Raw genomic sequence first — 17496 nt, 5'->3', positions numbered from 1 at the left:
AAGCACAGCAAAATTCACAAGGTATAATACTGAATATGATTTTGTAGAGTTGACCAATCATGTCTAAGTCTTAAGTGCTTTTCAGTCTTGAGTCAGAGCTTACTAATGTATTAAATCTAGTTTTAGTTGTGAATGTCCAAGACATCAAGTTCTCTTATTAAGTGGCGGGGGGTAGGGGGTGGGGGGATGTGATGCAGAGGCCCCAAAAGAAAGGCACATTGAACAAATTTCAGAGTTTCCAAAGTTTTACAGTTCTTGAAAAACAAATTCGATGAGGGAGGGTTTGAAGCATTTTTATCTTTTTGCCACATCTCCTTGAACTATGTGTGTATATGTGGTTTTCTTCTCTTCTTCAGAAGAGACCTAAGATAGTGATCGAATACTTCTGAAACCCATGGCTGCTATTCAGAGCCAACAAATCCGCTCTGGACTGACTCCATGCTGGGTTCGCCAGCACGGTCCTCCTCCTTCAGTTGGGATCAACCTGGGCTGTCGTTCTTACTACGTTTTACAAACGGGGCAAGAGGTACAGAGAGGTGAAGCGCCAGTGAGGGTCCCCATTATCCTTCCCTCCACCAAGATGGTTGGAAACCTTCACGTTGCTGCCCATCGAGGCTGGGATCTGTCCCGGGGCCTCCTGAGGGGAGTCTGCATCCTGAGTTGGCAGGGGTAACCGAGACTGCATCTGACTCGGGAGGTCTAGGTTGCAGTCCCGGAAACTGATTTTGAGAGAAGCACTTCAACACCCTGGAAAAGTCTGCCCAGAGTTGTGTATGAGTCCTGGAGAAAGAGTTTGTGCAGACAGAAGATGAAAACGCAGCTTGTAAGGAGAGTCCAAGCACTGGGCAGCACGTCATTGCATCCCTGTGGGAGCATGGCAGATGGACATTGGGGAAGGGAGGTGTCTTGTTCCACAGCAGCATCAGCCCTGAGGCAGAGGGAGGCCCCGGGACAGTCCCCGCCCTCGATGGGCAGCAGCGTGAAGGTTTCCAGCCGCCTTGGTGGAAGGAAGGATACTGGTGACCCTCACTGGCGCTAAGGAGAACTAGTTTGACGTGGAGTGGGGTCTTCCAGAGGACTTTGGGGAGGATCTGAGAGGAGAGGGCCTTGAGGATTTGGGGCAAGGCTCACCAAGCTGGCTCTAATGTTGGAAAATGCTGAGCTGAAATCTCTCGTGATGAGGACTGGCTCTGCACCAGTTTTAAGTCGAACACGGATTCTAGGCTGAGTCCTGTGCTTGCTGTTGGCCCTCAGGAGCCCGGCGTTTCTCCCTCCCTCCCCACCCCCATCTGCAGTTCTCCTCGCCCCCCATGTCCCTCATCCTCCACCTTCCACTCAACTCATCCTGCCCCCAGTACCACCTGCAGCAGGTGCACGGCCCACTCAGGGTATTAATGGAGGGAGTGCTCAGAAAGAGTGCCCAGTGTCCAGAAATGCCCAAAGGGAAATCCTGAGGCAGTCAAGTTGGAAAAGACTGTTTCTCTAATGATGATATCATCTCTATCTTAGAGGATTGTTAGGAAGACCCAGAATGACTCGAACTCACGAGACCAACTCTACATGGTGACGTATATGTCGGAGGTGACTGAAGCAAAGTTTCAAGTTCAATTTCCATTGACCAGATGCATAAATCCAAGAACACTCTTCTCTGCCAGGGGGATCCCATCATGACACACTTAAGCCCACCCCACTCCTTAGTGTCCACCTGTGACAGACACAGTCATACCAGGTAGGTGGCCAGGCACAGGCTGGTGCGGCCATAGGCGTCCTGGGTGTTCACATTGGCTCCCATCTTCAATAGCAGCTTCACGGTGTCCACTTGACGTCCAGAAACAGCATGCATCAAGGGAGTGCATCCTGGAAGGAGACATTTCAACAGCCTTTTAGAAAACATTTGATTTGTGAAATTGATGAGCACGGTTTATTTGCCTGTTCATGTATTAGGCTCTTTGCCAATTAATGAACTGCCCTCAAAAACAAACAAACAACCAAACAGACAAACAAACAAAAACAGCTGTTGAGCTGCATGGGACCAAAGGGAGACTGTTGCAACACATACTAATTGTGCATTTTTTCTGGCCCTACCCATCTTCAGTAAATTTTGCAATAATGGGTTGGTTAACACATATTGTGCAGATGATTAACACTGCTTCTTACGACCTTGGGAATCAGCGCAATTTGGGATGTAACAGGCAGGTGTATCCTGACATGGCATGAACAGTGCGGCCTCCAGAAGCACCCTCAGAGGTGACTCCAGCCAGGGAGGGAGGTCCAGCACATTTTTTTTTTTGGGGGGGGGAGTATAATACCCTGAAGTTCTGGTATTTTTTGTTGGTTTGATTTTAAGTTTTCTTTCCGTTGTGCAGTTGGCTTCATTTTTGCTCAGGGGCTTCTCCACTGAGTTTTAAAGTGTGTTTATTGTATTTTGGAGTTCTAGAAATTTCCATTTGTTTTTTTAATACACATCTGATTTCATTGCTGAGACTTTTCATTTTTACATTTGTTGTAAGCATGTTGGAAATTGAAGCATGCTTCTTTTTTTTTCATGGCTACTTGAAAGTCTTTGTCAGATAATTCTAACATCTGTCACCTCAGTATGTTGACATCTATTGATTGTTTTGCTTTTTGTTCAGTCTGAGGTCCTCCTTGATACGGCAAGTGGGTTTCTATTGGAACATTTGGGGTACTGTGTATGAGTCGCTGAATTTCACGGAAACCCTCCATTTGATTTGGCTTCCTCCTGCGTGCCTGCACAGGGGAAGTGAGAGAGTGCCGCTTCATCACTGCAAGGTGCAGTTGGAGGTCCAGGTTCCCTAATTAGTCTCTGCTGACATTTGCGGGAGAAGACTCTTCATTACTGCGGGATGACGGTGAAAGTCCCAGTTCTCAAGAACAATTCCTCTGACCCCACCACAAGCTGGGGGTGGAGGACCTCATTACCACCAGGTGGGGGGAGGCCCAGGCTCCCTGCTTGGTCCCTGAGGGAATGGATGGGGCTGGGGCCTAGGAGTTTGTTCTGTGACATTTGCCTGGAGCAGAGTCCTTATCGCCTACAAGTTTTCTGTCCAGACTGTTCCTTTCCTGGTGCTTTGGCTTCTGTTGGGGTTTTTCTGGTCAGTGCCTGCTGCATTTCTAGGTTCCTAGCTTCTTTAGCACCATGTCTGGAACAGAGGCAGCAAACCCCAAGAAACTCACCCCTCTGTCATTTCTCAGTGCCAAGGTCCTAGCCAGTCTGCTCTTTAATCTCTACCTTCCAGAAGAGTATTGTTATGTTTGTTTTCTACATGACGTCTGGGATGCTCAGCTCTCTTTAGCAGAAAGGGTAGAGAAGAAAGTACTTCTAACACATCTTCCCAGCGGAAGGTCTGGCTCCTGGTCTTGAACAGTTGTGCTGTTCTAGTGTCCATCGCTACAAAGAGTGCCTCTTCTTTCCACACCCCTTCTCTTCGCTCAACCACCCCCATCATTTGTGCAAAGAAGTTGGGAACAGACTCAAACTGACTTGTTTCATTATAAGAGTTGATATAGGCCCTGGCATTGGCCTGGTGTATGAATGTCTCAGGTTCGATTCATGATCAGGGCACACAGGAGAAGCGCCCATCTGCTTCTCCACCCCTCCCTCCCTTTCCCTCCCGCAGCCAATGCTCCACTGGAGCAAAGTTGGCCAGGGTGCTGAGGATGGCTCCATGGCCTCTGCCTCAGGTGCTAGAATGGCTCCGGCTGCAATGGAACAACACCCCAGATGGGCAGAGCATCGCCCCTTAGTGGGCATGCTGGGTGGATCCTGGTCAGGCACATGCAGGAGTCTGTCTCTGCCCCCCCTCCTCTCACTAAATTAAAAAAAAAAAAAAGAGGTGATATAAAAGAATCTGTAACTTGGTGCCCAGGACGTCACTTAAAGAAGTAGCGAGGGACTTGTGCACAGCTGGCCACAGGCCAGTATTCTTTGGCCCTTCAGGGTCTCAGTGGCCTGTCAGATACAATGGATTACCACAGCTCGCCTCCCAGGCCCTCTGGGAGAGCATAGAGCAGAGCATCCTGTGGGTTCCCAACACACGTGGCCTCACCCTCGCTGTCGCAGCATTCGAGGATGGAAGGGTCCTCCCGGATCACTGCAGTCAGGGCGTTGACATCTCCGTTAGAGGCCGCCTGGTAAACCATGGTCAGGTCCACGTCCTCTGATGAATCACCTCCATGAATCAAACATAGACACCCTTAGTGTATGAAGAGAATTCACCGAAATAACAACCACCACCCAGCACATCACCCACATGAGTGATTTATGAAAACCTCCCCGGGGAGAGCAGGCAGGAGGCCGACTCATCCCCATCACATGCGCCCACACCACTTCTGAGGAAGGTGACCCAGCATGGCCTCGGGCAATGTCACTGTGTCCTGGGAAGGAATCTGAGGGATGAGATGTCCCCTGAGGTTTTATGATTCCCCCTGGGCATCAGGCTGTGCAGAATCTGTGAGACCAGACACATGTTGCTTTTCTTTATATTGACTCAGTTTACCCACCTTTGAAAGTGGCATTGTGCCTCTATGCCCTGAGGACCCACCCGTGCCCACCACCCCACCCCAATCCCTCCCGCCTGGCTTGTCCGCTGAGACACCCACTGGAGAACTGGTAGGAGAGGAGAGGACAGCTTTTCCTGCTTTGTCCGGCAGGACTCCCCCCCCAGACTCCCCTCCCCAGAGCTCACCGGGCTCCCTTCACGAATGAGCACTGTGTCAGCCCTGCCTCAGCTCTGCACAACACCCCTTCACCCTTTCGCAGCAGCCCCTCATGGGAACCACCTGCGGCTTCACGATCGGGCATGCCCGGAAGGAACAGAGCTATATGCAACTCCTTTTGACTTTGGTGGCCGGTGGTAGGATGCCTTTGTGCATAACTGAACCAGTGGTGAGAGAGAACGTGGGTCAAGCGACGCCTGCGGCGCACTGCAAGGCCTGGGAGGCGAGTTCCGCTCACAGGGACACGGGGCGAGATGCGACACGGAGCAGGCTGCTCTTATAGCTCTGCCATGCGCAGCCACTGCTCAGGGAAAATGCGTGCGAGGAGCATTTTTAACCCGGGTTTTTCTGCCGACATGGACACACCAGAGACACTCACGGCTGTCACTGATCTTTAGCTGGCCGGGGTCCTAGCGCTCTGGCTTGGTTTCTCTGTCCCAGTATTTCTGGGAAGTCATTGATGACTTTTTAACCCATTGACCTATCCCAAGAGAAGCTAGCTCTTGAAAATGATTCACTTTTGACCACAAACTGCTTTGTAAAGTGAGAGATTGCTCCCTCATTTATCCAAAGTAGGCGGTTGTTCTTGTTGTGTCGTTTTTTTTTGGTTTTTTTTTTGAAGCTGACTCACCTGAACATTTTTGCCTAGGGGGCTGGAAGTGGGAGGTCAGGGGTGTGAAGGTCAAATGTCCCTTCCTAGATGAGTGCCACAGCAATTGGGTTCATATGCTGTGACCATCAGCTGTGCGGACTTGGGCCAGTTACCCTCTGTGAGCCTCAGTTTCCTGTTCTTCCCTTAGATGATGGTGATTATGACAACCACCTATCTCATAAGGCTGTTGTGAGGAACACATGAATATTTCATCCCTGGTGCTTCTAGAACAGGGCATGGCACGTAGTAAATGATGTACAGACTTGGTTACTGTAACTACTGCTTTCTTTTTTCTTGCATGTTGAGAGATCATGAGACAACCAGGACCATGTAGGGAAGAAGACCTGTCTTCGAGGACGGTGACATAAAGAATCCGTACATGGTGTAGGACATTAACTGTCTGTTAGAAACCCTCCGAGAAGTCGAGACACTTTGGTAAGATTGCTCACGATATTTTTGGGCAGAAGGAACAGAACCCGGACGTAAGGACCAAGATGGGCACGATATCAGCAGGACCACATCTGGAGGAGCTAGCATCACCCTGGAAGGAAGACCCTAGTGGTAGGCTGAAGAGGTCTGTGTTCACAGCCTGTCTAGATCTTATGTAACACATCTGTGTAACGTGCATACACATGCTCATCATGTATTTCTCACTGAGCGCAGTAAAACCTATAAGGCACACTCATCACTGCTGAGCCCACTCGGCTGAGGGAAGCAAGAGCACATTACCTGATAGAATCAGGATCCCCAAAGAACTTCCCTGAAGGATTCTAATAGGGTTGTATTTATTACAGATACACACAGGGCAATGTATCTCAGTCCCTACCATACCCAACTGAACTCACAGTAGGTTGAACCTACTGTGTTTGTTGCTCATACCCCTCCCCCTGCTGGTGACCTTAACCTGACTACTTTCTCCACCTTCAGTGCGTGGGCTCAGTCAGTGCAGTGTGAGCACACCACGGCTCAGGGCAAGACATGATCTAAACTAAGCGGTTCAGCATAAACATCACCCTGGGCACAGAGACTGGCCCAGGGATGTGTCCTAGTAAGAGCACATAAAGTCAAGGATACTTTGACGGGGAGCACTGGGCATAATGCTCTCCCTTGTCCCACCACCCATGGACCTGGGAGGTGTGAGGGGACATCTTTTGGGTGGAGAGCCTGAAATTACAGACAGCAGCACAGACAGGAATGGAGCTGGGCTCAGACGAGGGAATGATCAAAACCTGGTGACATCATGTGAACACCTGGACCAAGCCACATCGTGAGCCAGCACCATCTCTGGAACATTTACACATGCCCATGAATTCCTTTTTTTGCTTCAGTCAGTTTGCATAACTATCTGTTTTTTGTTTGTTTGTTTGTTTGTCAATAACTGAAAGAGTTCCAACCAAGCGAAGGTTTAGGCGGTGACTCAGGAGAGAAGAACCTTGGGTGTTAGTTGGGCAGTGAGTGCTACAGTGACAGACAGTGTGACAAGGAACCAGAAGGAACTCTGGCTGTACTGAGAAGAGTCTAGTCACCAGATTGAAGGAAATAACAGGCCTTTCCTGTTCTTCACTGGTCAGTGTCATGTTGAGCTCTACGGCCCGTGGATTAAAGGGGTAACAGGAGGCTGGAGGACATTCAGAAGTGAGTGCCCAGAACGAGGTATGAGTGGCTTCATGTCACATGATGATTTGTCTTTCTGGAGATGACTCCACAGCCTCATGCTGGCAATCTTCAGATATTAGAAAAGCTTCTTTTAAAAAAAAAATTTTTTTTTTAAAGAATAATTGTGATAAATATACATAACGTAAAATTTGCTGTCTTTATTCTTTTTAAAGGTACTGTTCAGTGGCATAGTGTACATTCGTAATGTTCCGCAAGCATCACCACCATCCATCTTTAGAACCCTTTTCCTCTTCCCAAACTCCAACTCTGTGCCTATTAGGCAAAAACTCCCTATTCCTTCCCCCATCTCACCCCCAGGAAACCAACAGGCCACTTTCTGGCTCTGCGAATTTGACCACACCTCAGAACCTCACAGAAGAGGAATCAACAGTATCTGTGCTTTTGTGACCAGCTTATCTCACGTAGCATACCGTCCTCAATGGCATGTGTCAGCGCTTCCTTCTTTTAAAGGCTGAATAATATCCTGTTGCCGGTATGTTTATCCACTCGTCTATGGGTTGGACGAGTTTATCCACTTTGGGGTTGTTTCCACTTTTTGGCTGTTGGGAACAATGCTGTCGCACACATGGGTGGACAGGTTTCCTTCCCAGACCGGCTTTCAGTTCTGTTGGATATATACTTAGAAACGAAATTGTTGGGTTGTATAATAATTTCATTTTAAATGTTTTAAGGAACCCTCATGTTGTTTTCCACAGTGAGTGTATCACTGTATATTCCCACCAACCATGCACAAAGGGTCCAATTTTCCTGTGCCCTTACCAACACTTGTTAGTTCCTGGTTTTGTTTCACGTGTTTGTTTGTTTGAATAACAGCTAGACTGATGGTTTTGATTTGCATTTCCCTATGATTAGGGATGTTGAGCATCTTCTCATGTGTTTTTTGGCCATTGGTAAATCTTTTTTGGGAAAATGTCTATTTAAGTCCTTCACCAAGTTTTGATAGGGTTATTTGGCATTTGTTGTTAAGTTGTAGGAATTCTTTATATATTATGGATATTAATCCCTTATCTGATATGCGGTTTGCATACATTTTCTCCCACGCTGTTGGTTGCTCTGCCCCCCGTTGACAGTGACTTTAGGTGCACAGTGCTATAACTTTGAGCAGGTTCAGCTTGTCTGTTTTTCTTTTGTTGTCTGTGCATCTGTCACCATATCCAAGAAATCACTGCCAGACTGAATGTCATCAAGACTACCCCCTATGTTCTTCTCTTCTAAGAGTTATATAGTTTCAGGTCTTGTGTTTGGATCTTTGATCCATTTTGAGTTACATCTTTTGTATATGGTGTTAGGTAAAACTCTGACTTCATTATTTGCATGTGGCTGTCCAGTTGTTCCGGCACTATTTGTTGAAACACAATTCTTCCCTCACTGAATGGTCTTGGCACTCTGGTTAAAAGTCAATTGACCATAGATGTATGAGGTTATTTCTAGACTCTCACTTCTATTCCATAGATCTATATATCTGTCTTTGTATCCGTACCATACTGTTTTGATGACTGTATCTATGTAGTAGATTCTGAAATCAGAAAGTATGAGATCTCTAACTTTATTCTTCTTTTGAAAGATTGTTTTGGCAACTTGGGGTCCCTTGAGATTCCATGTGAATTTTAAGATGGATTTTTATATATTTGGAAAAACATCATTCGGATTTTGATAGGGATTACATGGAATCTGTAGATCTCTTGGGATAGTATCTTAACAATACTATCTTCTAATTAATGAAACAATGTATTTCCATATATTTTATCCTCTTTAATTTCTTTCAGCAATGTTTTGTAGTCTTTAATGTACAAATCTTTCGCCTCCTTGGTTAAATTTATTCCTAAAGTAGTTTATTTTTTTTGATGCTATTGTAAATTAAAAAACATTTTTTAAGAGCTTTTAAAGTAACGTTATGTTTCTGTGAAACTCCAGCAGTTAGAAATACTCAGTGAACGTGACAGACAGAAGATTATTGTAATTGTCAGAACACTGTGGAAATGTTCTGAATCACCTCAAGGGGTAGTGAGCTTCCTGTCACTGAAGATGGCCAACCTTGGCTAGATGGCCACCAACAAAGTGTATTGCTGAGGGAATTCAGACACAGTGGGGGAAGACAGATGTGTGAGGCCCCTTGAATGCACTTCAGACTTCCTCCAGCCCCCAGACATCACACTAAACCACAGAGACATTGGGAAATAGGGAATGACGGAGCTCCCGTGGAGGTGGGGCAGAACCAGTCAATGTAAATCACAGTTGGTGTGATAACTGAGCCTCGGCTCGAGATAGTCCAAGGCATCTACGTAGAAATGAGTCAGGCTGATGTAGACATACCAGGTACGAGGAGAACAATGACTAACGGTCCTCCGGAAGCTAAAACAGGGGGCAAGAAAGTTTTTTTTTCTATTCCAGGTTACAAACCATTTAAGATCTGCAGAAGATCTACATCAACTAACAACATGCAAGTTCTTCCTTCTCTCCTTATCTGTCTGTCATCTATCTACCATCCTGTATTGACCCTCTATTTTTATCCTGTCTTTCTTTCCATTCAGCTAGGAGAAGGAACAAGCTCACCTAGCTCTTCCCTCTCTAGCTGGGTGAGAATTACACAGATGAGGCTTCCGCAAGGCACGTAAAGAGAGATTCCAGAATTCACACACAGAAGAAGAGAGACTGAAAGTTGAGGAAGTGGGAAGATGCAGAAAGGAACAGGAAGAGAGAAGCGTAGGAACAGCTGCAGTTATGTTATAGAAGGAACTCGCGAACTGTGTGAAAAAGGCTGGGGAACATGCCTCCAAAAGTCAAGGGAGAGAAAAAAGGTGTTGGAGAGTCAGTCTTCAGGACTTTCTTACATCTTCCAGATTCTCTATTAGGAATCGACTTTTTTTTTTTTTTTTTTACAGTCATCAAAGGAAACCAAGTTGTCTTCTTCCATAGTGAAGGAATGTGTCTTACCAGCTTGACGTTCATGTGTGACAATTAAGAAGGTAGACAGAGCCTAGTGTGGCTGTAATTGAGACAAGTCCTTGATATTTGACACCGTTATGAAAAAGAAAAATATTTGTAAGTATTTTTATAATTCTGACCTTTATAAATACCTTATAGTAGATTTATAAATACCTTAGTAGATTAAAAAACAAACCAAGACAGGTACCTATTTTTAATTTTTTATTAATTTTTATCAAAACAGTGGAAGGATGGATGTTACTTCTCTCATTTTCATTGTTAAAAACCTTAACAGATTTCTGGCCATGCCATAAGTCACCTAGCTTACCACCAGGACCTAACTCTTAAATCGTAGAATATCAGACATATGACTGGCTACTAGAAATGTTTCTGATGAGCTGACCTTCTTCAGAGCTTCTCAGATTTTACATAAATGTGGGTTCCTTTCCTAGAACTTCCCAGAGGCTCTGCCTGGGGGTCCTGTAAAGGTCCTTGGGGGAGCCCACAACCACACCAATTATGGGGCCCATTTGTTGAAATTACCCAGTGATCTGCTTGACGTTTTGTTCTGCTTGAGCGGCGGCTGCTTTGTGGAAGGACCAGGTTGGTGTGAGGATAGACTGGGTACTGAGGTTTCAAGAGTCCAGACCAGGATGGCCTGAGAAGCTTTCTTCGGTTGGTTCCATTTTGAGGACCCTTAGGTGTCTCAACCCACCTGAGAGTTATCGGTGAAGTCCAGATTCATTTCGGGCAACTCCAGAGAAGTCAGCTCATCTTCCTTAGATTGTTTCTTGGAAGACCTGAGGTTGAATCATTCATCCATTTACTTAACACCTAACATAGGTGAGTGAATTTCCTCGAACAAAGGCTGTAGGGTTTCTGTCCCTAAGAAGTGGGAAGACAGGTGTGTCATGTCCGATCGATTGTGATATAGGAGGAATGTTACAGCAGGACAGATGAACATTCACTTAAATAGTTTCCTGGGCATTCCTCTATGCCAGATCCCTCTCTCCTCCAACAGGATTGTCCTGGGAGCTCTGGGGTAGTAAAGGAATTACATTCGGGGGTGAAAGGGGTGCTTTCTGGAATGACCCATCTGTAAGGTGATGGGGCATCTTTTCATTTTTAGGGAGGTGCCAGCCCTTTGCTGCACCCAGATGGCTCCCTGTGACAACATTGCCACCCACTGGTGAGAAAGAGTCTCTGTGACCCTTGATCTGGACCCTGAACCAGGAGGGTGCCATTTCTGCCGGCTGGCATTAGAAGCCACGCAGGAACAAGGTGAAGGTCATGACACCTTTGGGTGGCATGAAAATAAAAGTGGTTTCCCGCAACACGGCATGTACGTCCTGGGCAGAGGCAGGACAGAAAGTGGCCAGCGCGCAGGCCAAACCTCCAGGGTTTGAAACCCGTTGCTACCACTTACCCACTAGCTGGTGACCTCGGGCGAGTTGCTTAACCTCTCTATTCCCACTTGTTAGGTGAAATGAGGACAGCATTTACCTGGTGAGGCTGTTCTGAGAGCTCAACGAGTTCATCCACTTAAAGCACTCAGAGCAAGGCCTGGCCTGGAGTGACAGATCAAACTGTCATGCGTTCCTGTCTCTGCTGCTTCTCTGACATGGACAGGTGCCTCCGAATTCTCTCCCTTTAATGAGACCCTCTGCTTCGCTCAGCAGGCAACAGGCACCCCATGAGCCAAGTGGTAACATTCTGCTATTCCTCCTGGCTTCTCTTCCAGCCCCTCAAGGCGTGCTGACCAGGCTTTGAGAGTGTTTTATTGAAGTGCCAGTCCTCTAGGAGGAGGGAAAAGAGTTTCTAATGTTTTAAAGAGGAAGACAGCTCTGAGTTGTCTGCATGGCCCCATGCCCACTGAGAGAGAGAGAACAACTTCTCAGAGCAGCCTCTGTGCCCCGGGGTCCCATCCTGTGGGGAGGAAATTCTCCCAGTGATGTTACCTCGAGGGCACGTATCTGGCCACCTTCGCTCTTTCTTCGTAATCAGACTTGTAACACAGGCTGCATGTCTCTGAAGGCCCTCCGGGGTGATTCTTCTGAGCTGTGAATGCCATTCCACAGTCAACATCTCCACGGATGGAGGGGTGGGGGTCAGGGGACTGGGAAACGGAATTTGCAGTTTGAAGAAGCATGTCTATGTCGAATCGAATGTTGGTATAATGGTGCCTCTCTAGAGGCACCATTTACGTAGAAGGCACTTTCATTTTAATAATGCTAATTATTAAAAAGATCCTAATCTTAAATGCATAGGGCTCTTAGTGTGTGTGCAATAAATCGATCGATTGACTCAGTTTGCATGTTCAGTGGGTTTTCTCACCCACTGGGGTCTTGCGAACATCCCCTTCATGTTAAAATCCTGTGTCGAGAAGCTCTTTGGTTACTGGGCTGGCGTAACTCTTAACATTTTATGAAGGTGGCCTTTGGAAATTAAAAATGTACTGTTATTCCAACCTCCGTCCTCTAATCCCACTTCCTTCCTTCTGGGTCAGATGTATGACTCCACCTACCTCCTCCAACTTTCTAAAAACGCAGGTGTCTGCCCAGGTATCTTTGCCATTTTAAACAGGGACTCTGGAAACTGAGGGGTAGGTGAAGAAGCAGGAATTGTTTCGTTTGAAGAAAAGCAGGCCCAGTGGGACATGACAACTGTTTTCAGATATTAAAAACATGGGAAGAGAGTTCGGATGTTTTTTTCTGTACATCCAGAGGGCAGAACCAGTTCTGATGGGTAGAAATTGGAATAAGTCACACTTTTGACTGATGAGAGCTGTGGTGTGCAGGACTAGCAGAGACCACCTGGTGAGTGTGTTCCTTATCACAACCACGTTTCAGCAGGTTCTGACCAAACATGTCCCGGGAAGCGCCTGGAGAGGTAACCTGAGCTGAGTAGAAGGTTGGCTCTAAGGTTCTTCTGTGACTGACATCTGTGTGTCTTTCTCCCATCTGTGGAGCGCCAGATAATACATCATCTCCTGTTGGTAAACCAAGGCTATTGGGCTTGGGGGGGGGGCTGGCAAAGGGAGCCTTCCGTGGGTCCTTTAAACAGCACATTCCTAAAAAAAACCAACAACAAACAAACAAAAAACCCCAGCACATTCCTAGCGGCCCTGTATCGTGGCCACTTGTAAAACTGCCTCGAATGCTGTGATCTCCTGAAAACAGTTGAAGGAAACAAATGTCATTTGGGCAGCTCCTCCCGGGGCCAGAGATTAAACACTCCCATCTCTCTGTGGTCCATGAGCTCTGTGTCACACCTGAAGCCTCATCATCATGACTCCATTTGTTCCTTCTTTGTCAACAGTTCATTCCTAGAACAACTAAAATTATCCAAGGTGCAGGGTGAGCCATTGGCGAACACTGGGGCCAAATGTGTTGCTTATTGACAGTGAGTCTCTGTCCTCCATTGCCCTGTCCCAAATTCCCTTCCCACAGTATCATCGAAGGGGGTATTAACAGGTGCTACAACTGGCTTGTCGGAGCCTCCATCAACATGAAGGCACTGATAACAGAAAGATTCTAAAGTGAGGTCGAGCGAATTCTTTTAAAATGTCTCTTTAAAAAGCATAGGGGGCTTGAAAAAGATGGCAGCAGAGTAGGCGGACGCACAGATGCCCAGCTCTCACCACCAAACTGGAATACAAATCAATTTAGGAAAAATCAGCATGAAAAACCAAGTCTGAACTACAAGAAGAGCTCTCAAAAACCAAGGGGCAGAGAAGAAGCCACAACAATCCTAGTAGGGAGCGCCTGAATCTCCTCTGCTTATAGGAACGAGGGGGAGGGGTGAGGCTGAGAGCCCAGAGGGGATCTCACACAGGGAAAAGAGCAGAAACTACTGCTCACAGCCACTTGCCTGGCGACCAGGGAGCGAGGTGTGTTGAAAAGACCAGCTTATCTCCCAAGTGGAAAAGACAGGGAGAGGGACAGACTGTGAGGGGCTAAGGAATGCAGGAGACAAACTAAAAAAGCTGACTCATCCGTGCTGGAGGCGGCCATAGCTGGGGGAGGGACTGAACCTTTCACAAAACAGAGCTGAAGTGCTTCTGGATCAGAGATCTCCGGACATCTATCCAGCTCCAATCAGCGCAACAAGACACAGCTGAAAACAAGAAGTGGGGAGGAGAGGCAGTAACTCAGGTCTCCATGGAGATCTGAGATACACCTCCCCCTACTGAAGCTGAGAAAACACCCTGCCCCCAGTGAGATTAGCTGGCTAAAGAGGCCTTCAGAGTCTCAGGTTACACCCATCGCATTCCTAGATAAAGTTTCAAGGAAGCCCCCTGCTGAGATCAGTAAACAAGACTATCACTTGTTAAGAAAACAAACAATTCAAGACTTCAAAGCTGCCCAAATCCGAAAGTGGATTACAGATAACAGCTGATACCAATCCAAGAAGACCTAGAAATAACACAACTGAAAACTGGAGGCAGACAACACCAAGCCTAGACTCAACCAACTCTATAAATAAAACACCCAAAAACAGATGATGAGAAGACAAAGAAGTGCAATCCAAATGAAACCACAAGAGACACCTTCAGGTGATGAACTGAGTGATATGGAAATAATCAAACTTCCAGATGCGGAGTTCAAAATAATGATTGTAAGGATGCTTAGGGATCTTAGAACAACAATGGATGGTCATTATGAACACCTAAATAAAGAAATAGCAGGTATAAAAAAGAATCAGTTGGATATGACAAATACAATATCAGAAATAAAGACCACAATGGAAGGAATTAAAAACAGGATAGATAGAGCAGAGGATTGAATCAGCGAGTTAGAGGATAACTGGAATGAAGGCATGAAAGCAGAGAAGAAAAGAGAAAAGAGAATCAAAAAGTCAGAGGAAACTCTTAGAGAGCTCTGTGACAACATGAAGAGAAATAACATCTGCATCATAGGGGTTCCTGAAGAAGAAGAAAAAGAACAAGGGATAGAAACTTTGTTCAATCATATCATAGCTGAAAACTTCCCTAAATTAATGCAAGAGAAACTCTCACAAATCCAAGAAGCACAGAGGACTCCATTAAAGAGAAACCCAAAGAAACCTACACCAAGAGACATCATAATTAAAATACCAAAGCTAAGCGATAAAGAGAAAATATTAAAAGCTGCAAGAGAAAAAAAAGTTATCACCTACAAAGGAGCCCCCATAAGGATGACATTCAACTTCTCAACAGAAACACTTGAGGCCAGAAGGGAATGGCAAGAAATATTCAAAGTAATGCAGAACAAGAACCTACAACCAAGACTACTTTATCCAGCAAGGCTATCGTTTAAAATTGAAGGAGAAATAAAAAGCTTCTCAGACAAAAAACAACTCAAGGAATTCATTACAACCAAACCAATGCTGCAGGAAATGTTAAGGGGCCTGTTGTAAACAGATCAAAGTGGGAAAAGAATATAGCAAAAAAGGAATACACCTTTAAAGAAGAAAATGGCAATAAACACCTACATATCAATAATAACCTTAAATGTAAATGGATTAAATGATCCAATCAAAAGACATAGGGTAGCTGTGTGGATAAGAAAACAGGACCCATACATATGTTGTATACAAGAGACACACCTTTGAACAAAAGACACACATAGATTGAAAGTAAAAGGATGGAAAAAAACATTTCATGCAAACAGAAATGAAAAAAAAGTTGGGGTAGCAATACTTATATCAGACAAATTGGACTTTAAAACAAAGGATATAGTAAGAGATAAAGAAGGCCACTACATAATGATAAAGGGAGTAATCCAACAGGAAGATATAACTATTATAAATATCTATACACCTAATATAGGAGCACCCAAATATATAAAGCAGACTTTGATGGATTTAAAGGGCGAGATCAACAGCAATACTATAATAGTAGGGGATTTCAATACCCCACTAACATCACTAGATAGATCCTCAAGAAAGAAAATTAACAAAGAAACAGCAGACTTATTTGGAACACTAGATCAACTCGATTTAATAGATATCTTCAGAACCTTTCACCCTAAAGCAGCAGAATATACATTCTTTTCAAGTGCTCATGGTACATTCTCTAGGATAGACCACATGTTAGAGCACAAAAGTGCTCTCAACAAATTTAAGAAGACTGAAATCATATCAAGCACTTTCTCCAATCATAACGGCATGAAACTAGAAATGAATCACAACAGAAAAGCTCAAAAATTCTCAAACACATGGAAACTAAATAGCAGGTTGTTAAATAATGAATGGATTAAGAATGAGATCAAAGAAGAAATTAAAAAATTCCTAGAAATGAATGACAATGAGCATACAACAACTCAAAATTTATGGGACACAGAGAAAGCAGTGCTGAGAGGGAAGTTCATAGCACTACAGGCACACTTTCAGAAGCTAGAAAAAGCTCAAATAAACAACTTAACCCTGCATCTAAAAGAATTAGAAAAAGAACAGAAAATAAAGCCCAAATGTAGTAGAAGGAAGGAAATAATAAAGATCAGAGCAGAAATAAATGACATAGAGGCTAAAGAAACAATACAGAGGATCAATGAAACTAGGAGCTGGTTCTTTGAAAAGGTAAACAAGATTGATGAACTTTTAACTAGACTCACCAAGAAAAAGAGAGAGAGGACTCAAATAAATAAAATTAGAAATGAGAGAGGAGAAATAACAACTGACACAACAGAAATACAAAATATTGTAAGAAAATACTATGAAGAACTATATGCCAAAAAACTAGACAACCTAGATGAAATGGACAAATTCCTTGAAACATACAATCTTCCAAAAATCAATCTGGAAGAATCAGAAAACCTAAACAGACCGATTACAACAAATGAGATCGAAACAGTTATCAAAAAACTCCCAACAAAGAAAAGTCCGGGGCCCAATGGCTTCACAACGGAATTCTACCAAATATTTAAAGAAGAACTAACTCCTATCCTTCTCAAGCTATTTCAAAAAATTCAAGAGGAAGGAAGACTTCCAAACTCCTTTTATGAAGTGAGCATAATTCTGATTCCAAAAGCAGGCAAAGACAACACAAAGAAAGAAAATTATAGGCCAATATCTCTGATGAATATAGATGCTAAAATCCTCAACAAAATATTAGCAAACCGTATCCAACAATATATGGAAAAAATCATACACCATGATCAAGTGGGATTTATTCTGGAGAGGCAAGGCTGGTACAATATTCGTAAATCAATCAATGTGATTCATCACATAAACAAAAAGAAGGAGAAAAACCATATGATAATTTCAATAGATGCAGAAAAAGCATTTGATAAAATCCAGCACCCATTCATGATCAAAACTCTCAGCAAAGTGGGAATACAGGGAACATACCTCAACATGATAAAAGCCATCTATGAGAAACCCACAGCCAACATCATACTCAATGGGCAAAAATTAAAAGCAATCCCCTTAAGATCAGGAACAAGGCAGGGGTGCCCCCTTTCACCACTCTTATTTAACATGGTCCTGGAAGTCCTAGCCACAGCAATCAGACAAAAAGAAGAAAT

General features: G+C 44.7%; 1 protein-coding gene across 1 annotated transcript in view; it reads right to left on the bottom strand.

Moving 5' to 3' along the window:
* ANKRD55 (ankyrin repeat domain 55) overlaps positions 1 to 17496 on the bottom strand; it is a 78284-nt gene that overhangs the window by 47732 nt on the left and 13056 nt on the right. Inside the window, exons 2-3 of the mRNA XM_066360828.1 lie at positions 4068 to 4190; positions 1727 to 1857 (exon numbers count right to left, since the gene is read on the bottom strand). Of these exons, the coding sequence (XP_066216925.1) occupies positions 1727 to 1857; positions 4068 to 4190 (254 nt within the window). The remainder of the gene's footprint in view (positions 1 to 1726; positions 1858 to 4067; positions 4191 to 17496) is intronic.

The sequence above is a fragment of the Saccopteryx leptura genome, chromosome 1 (genome assembly GCF_036850995.1).
Source record: "Saccopteryx leptura isolate mSacLep1 chromosome 1, mSacLep1_pri_phased_curated, whole genome shotgun sequence".
In the NCBI taxonomy this organism is placed as follows: domain Eukaryota; kingdom Metazoa; phylum Chordata; class Mammalia; order Chiroptera; family Emballonuridae; genus Saccopteryx; species Saccopteryx leptura.
Note: the sequence above shows the minus strand (reverse complement) of the source record. Positions and strands in the feature narration are given on the sequence as shown.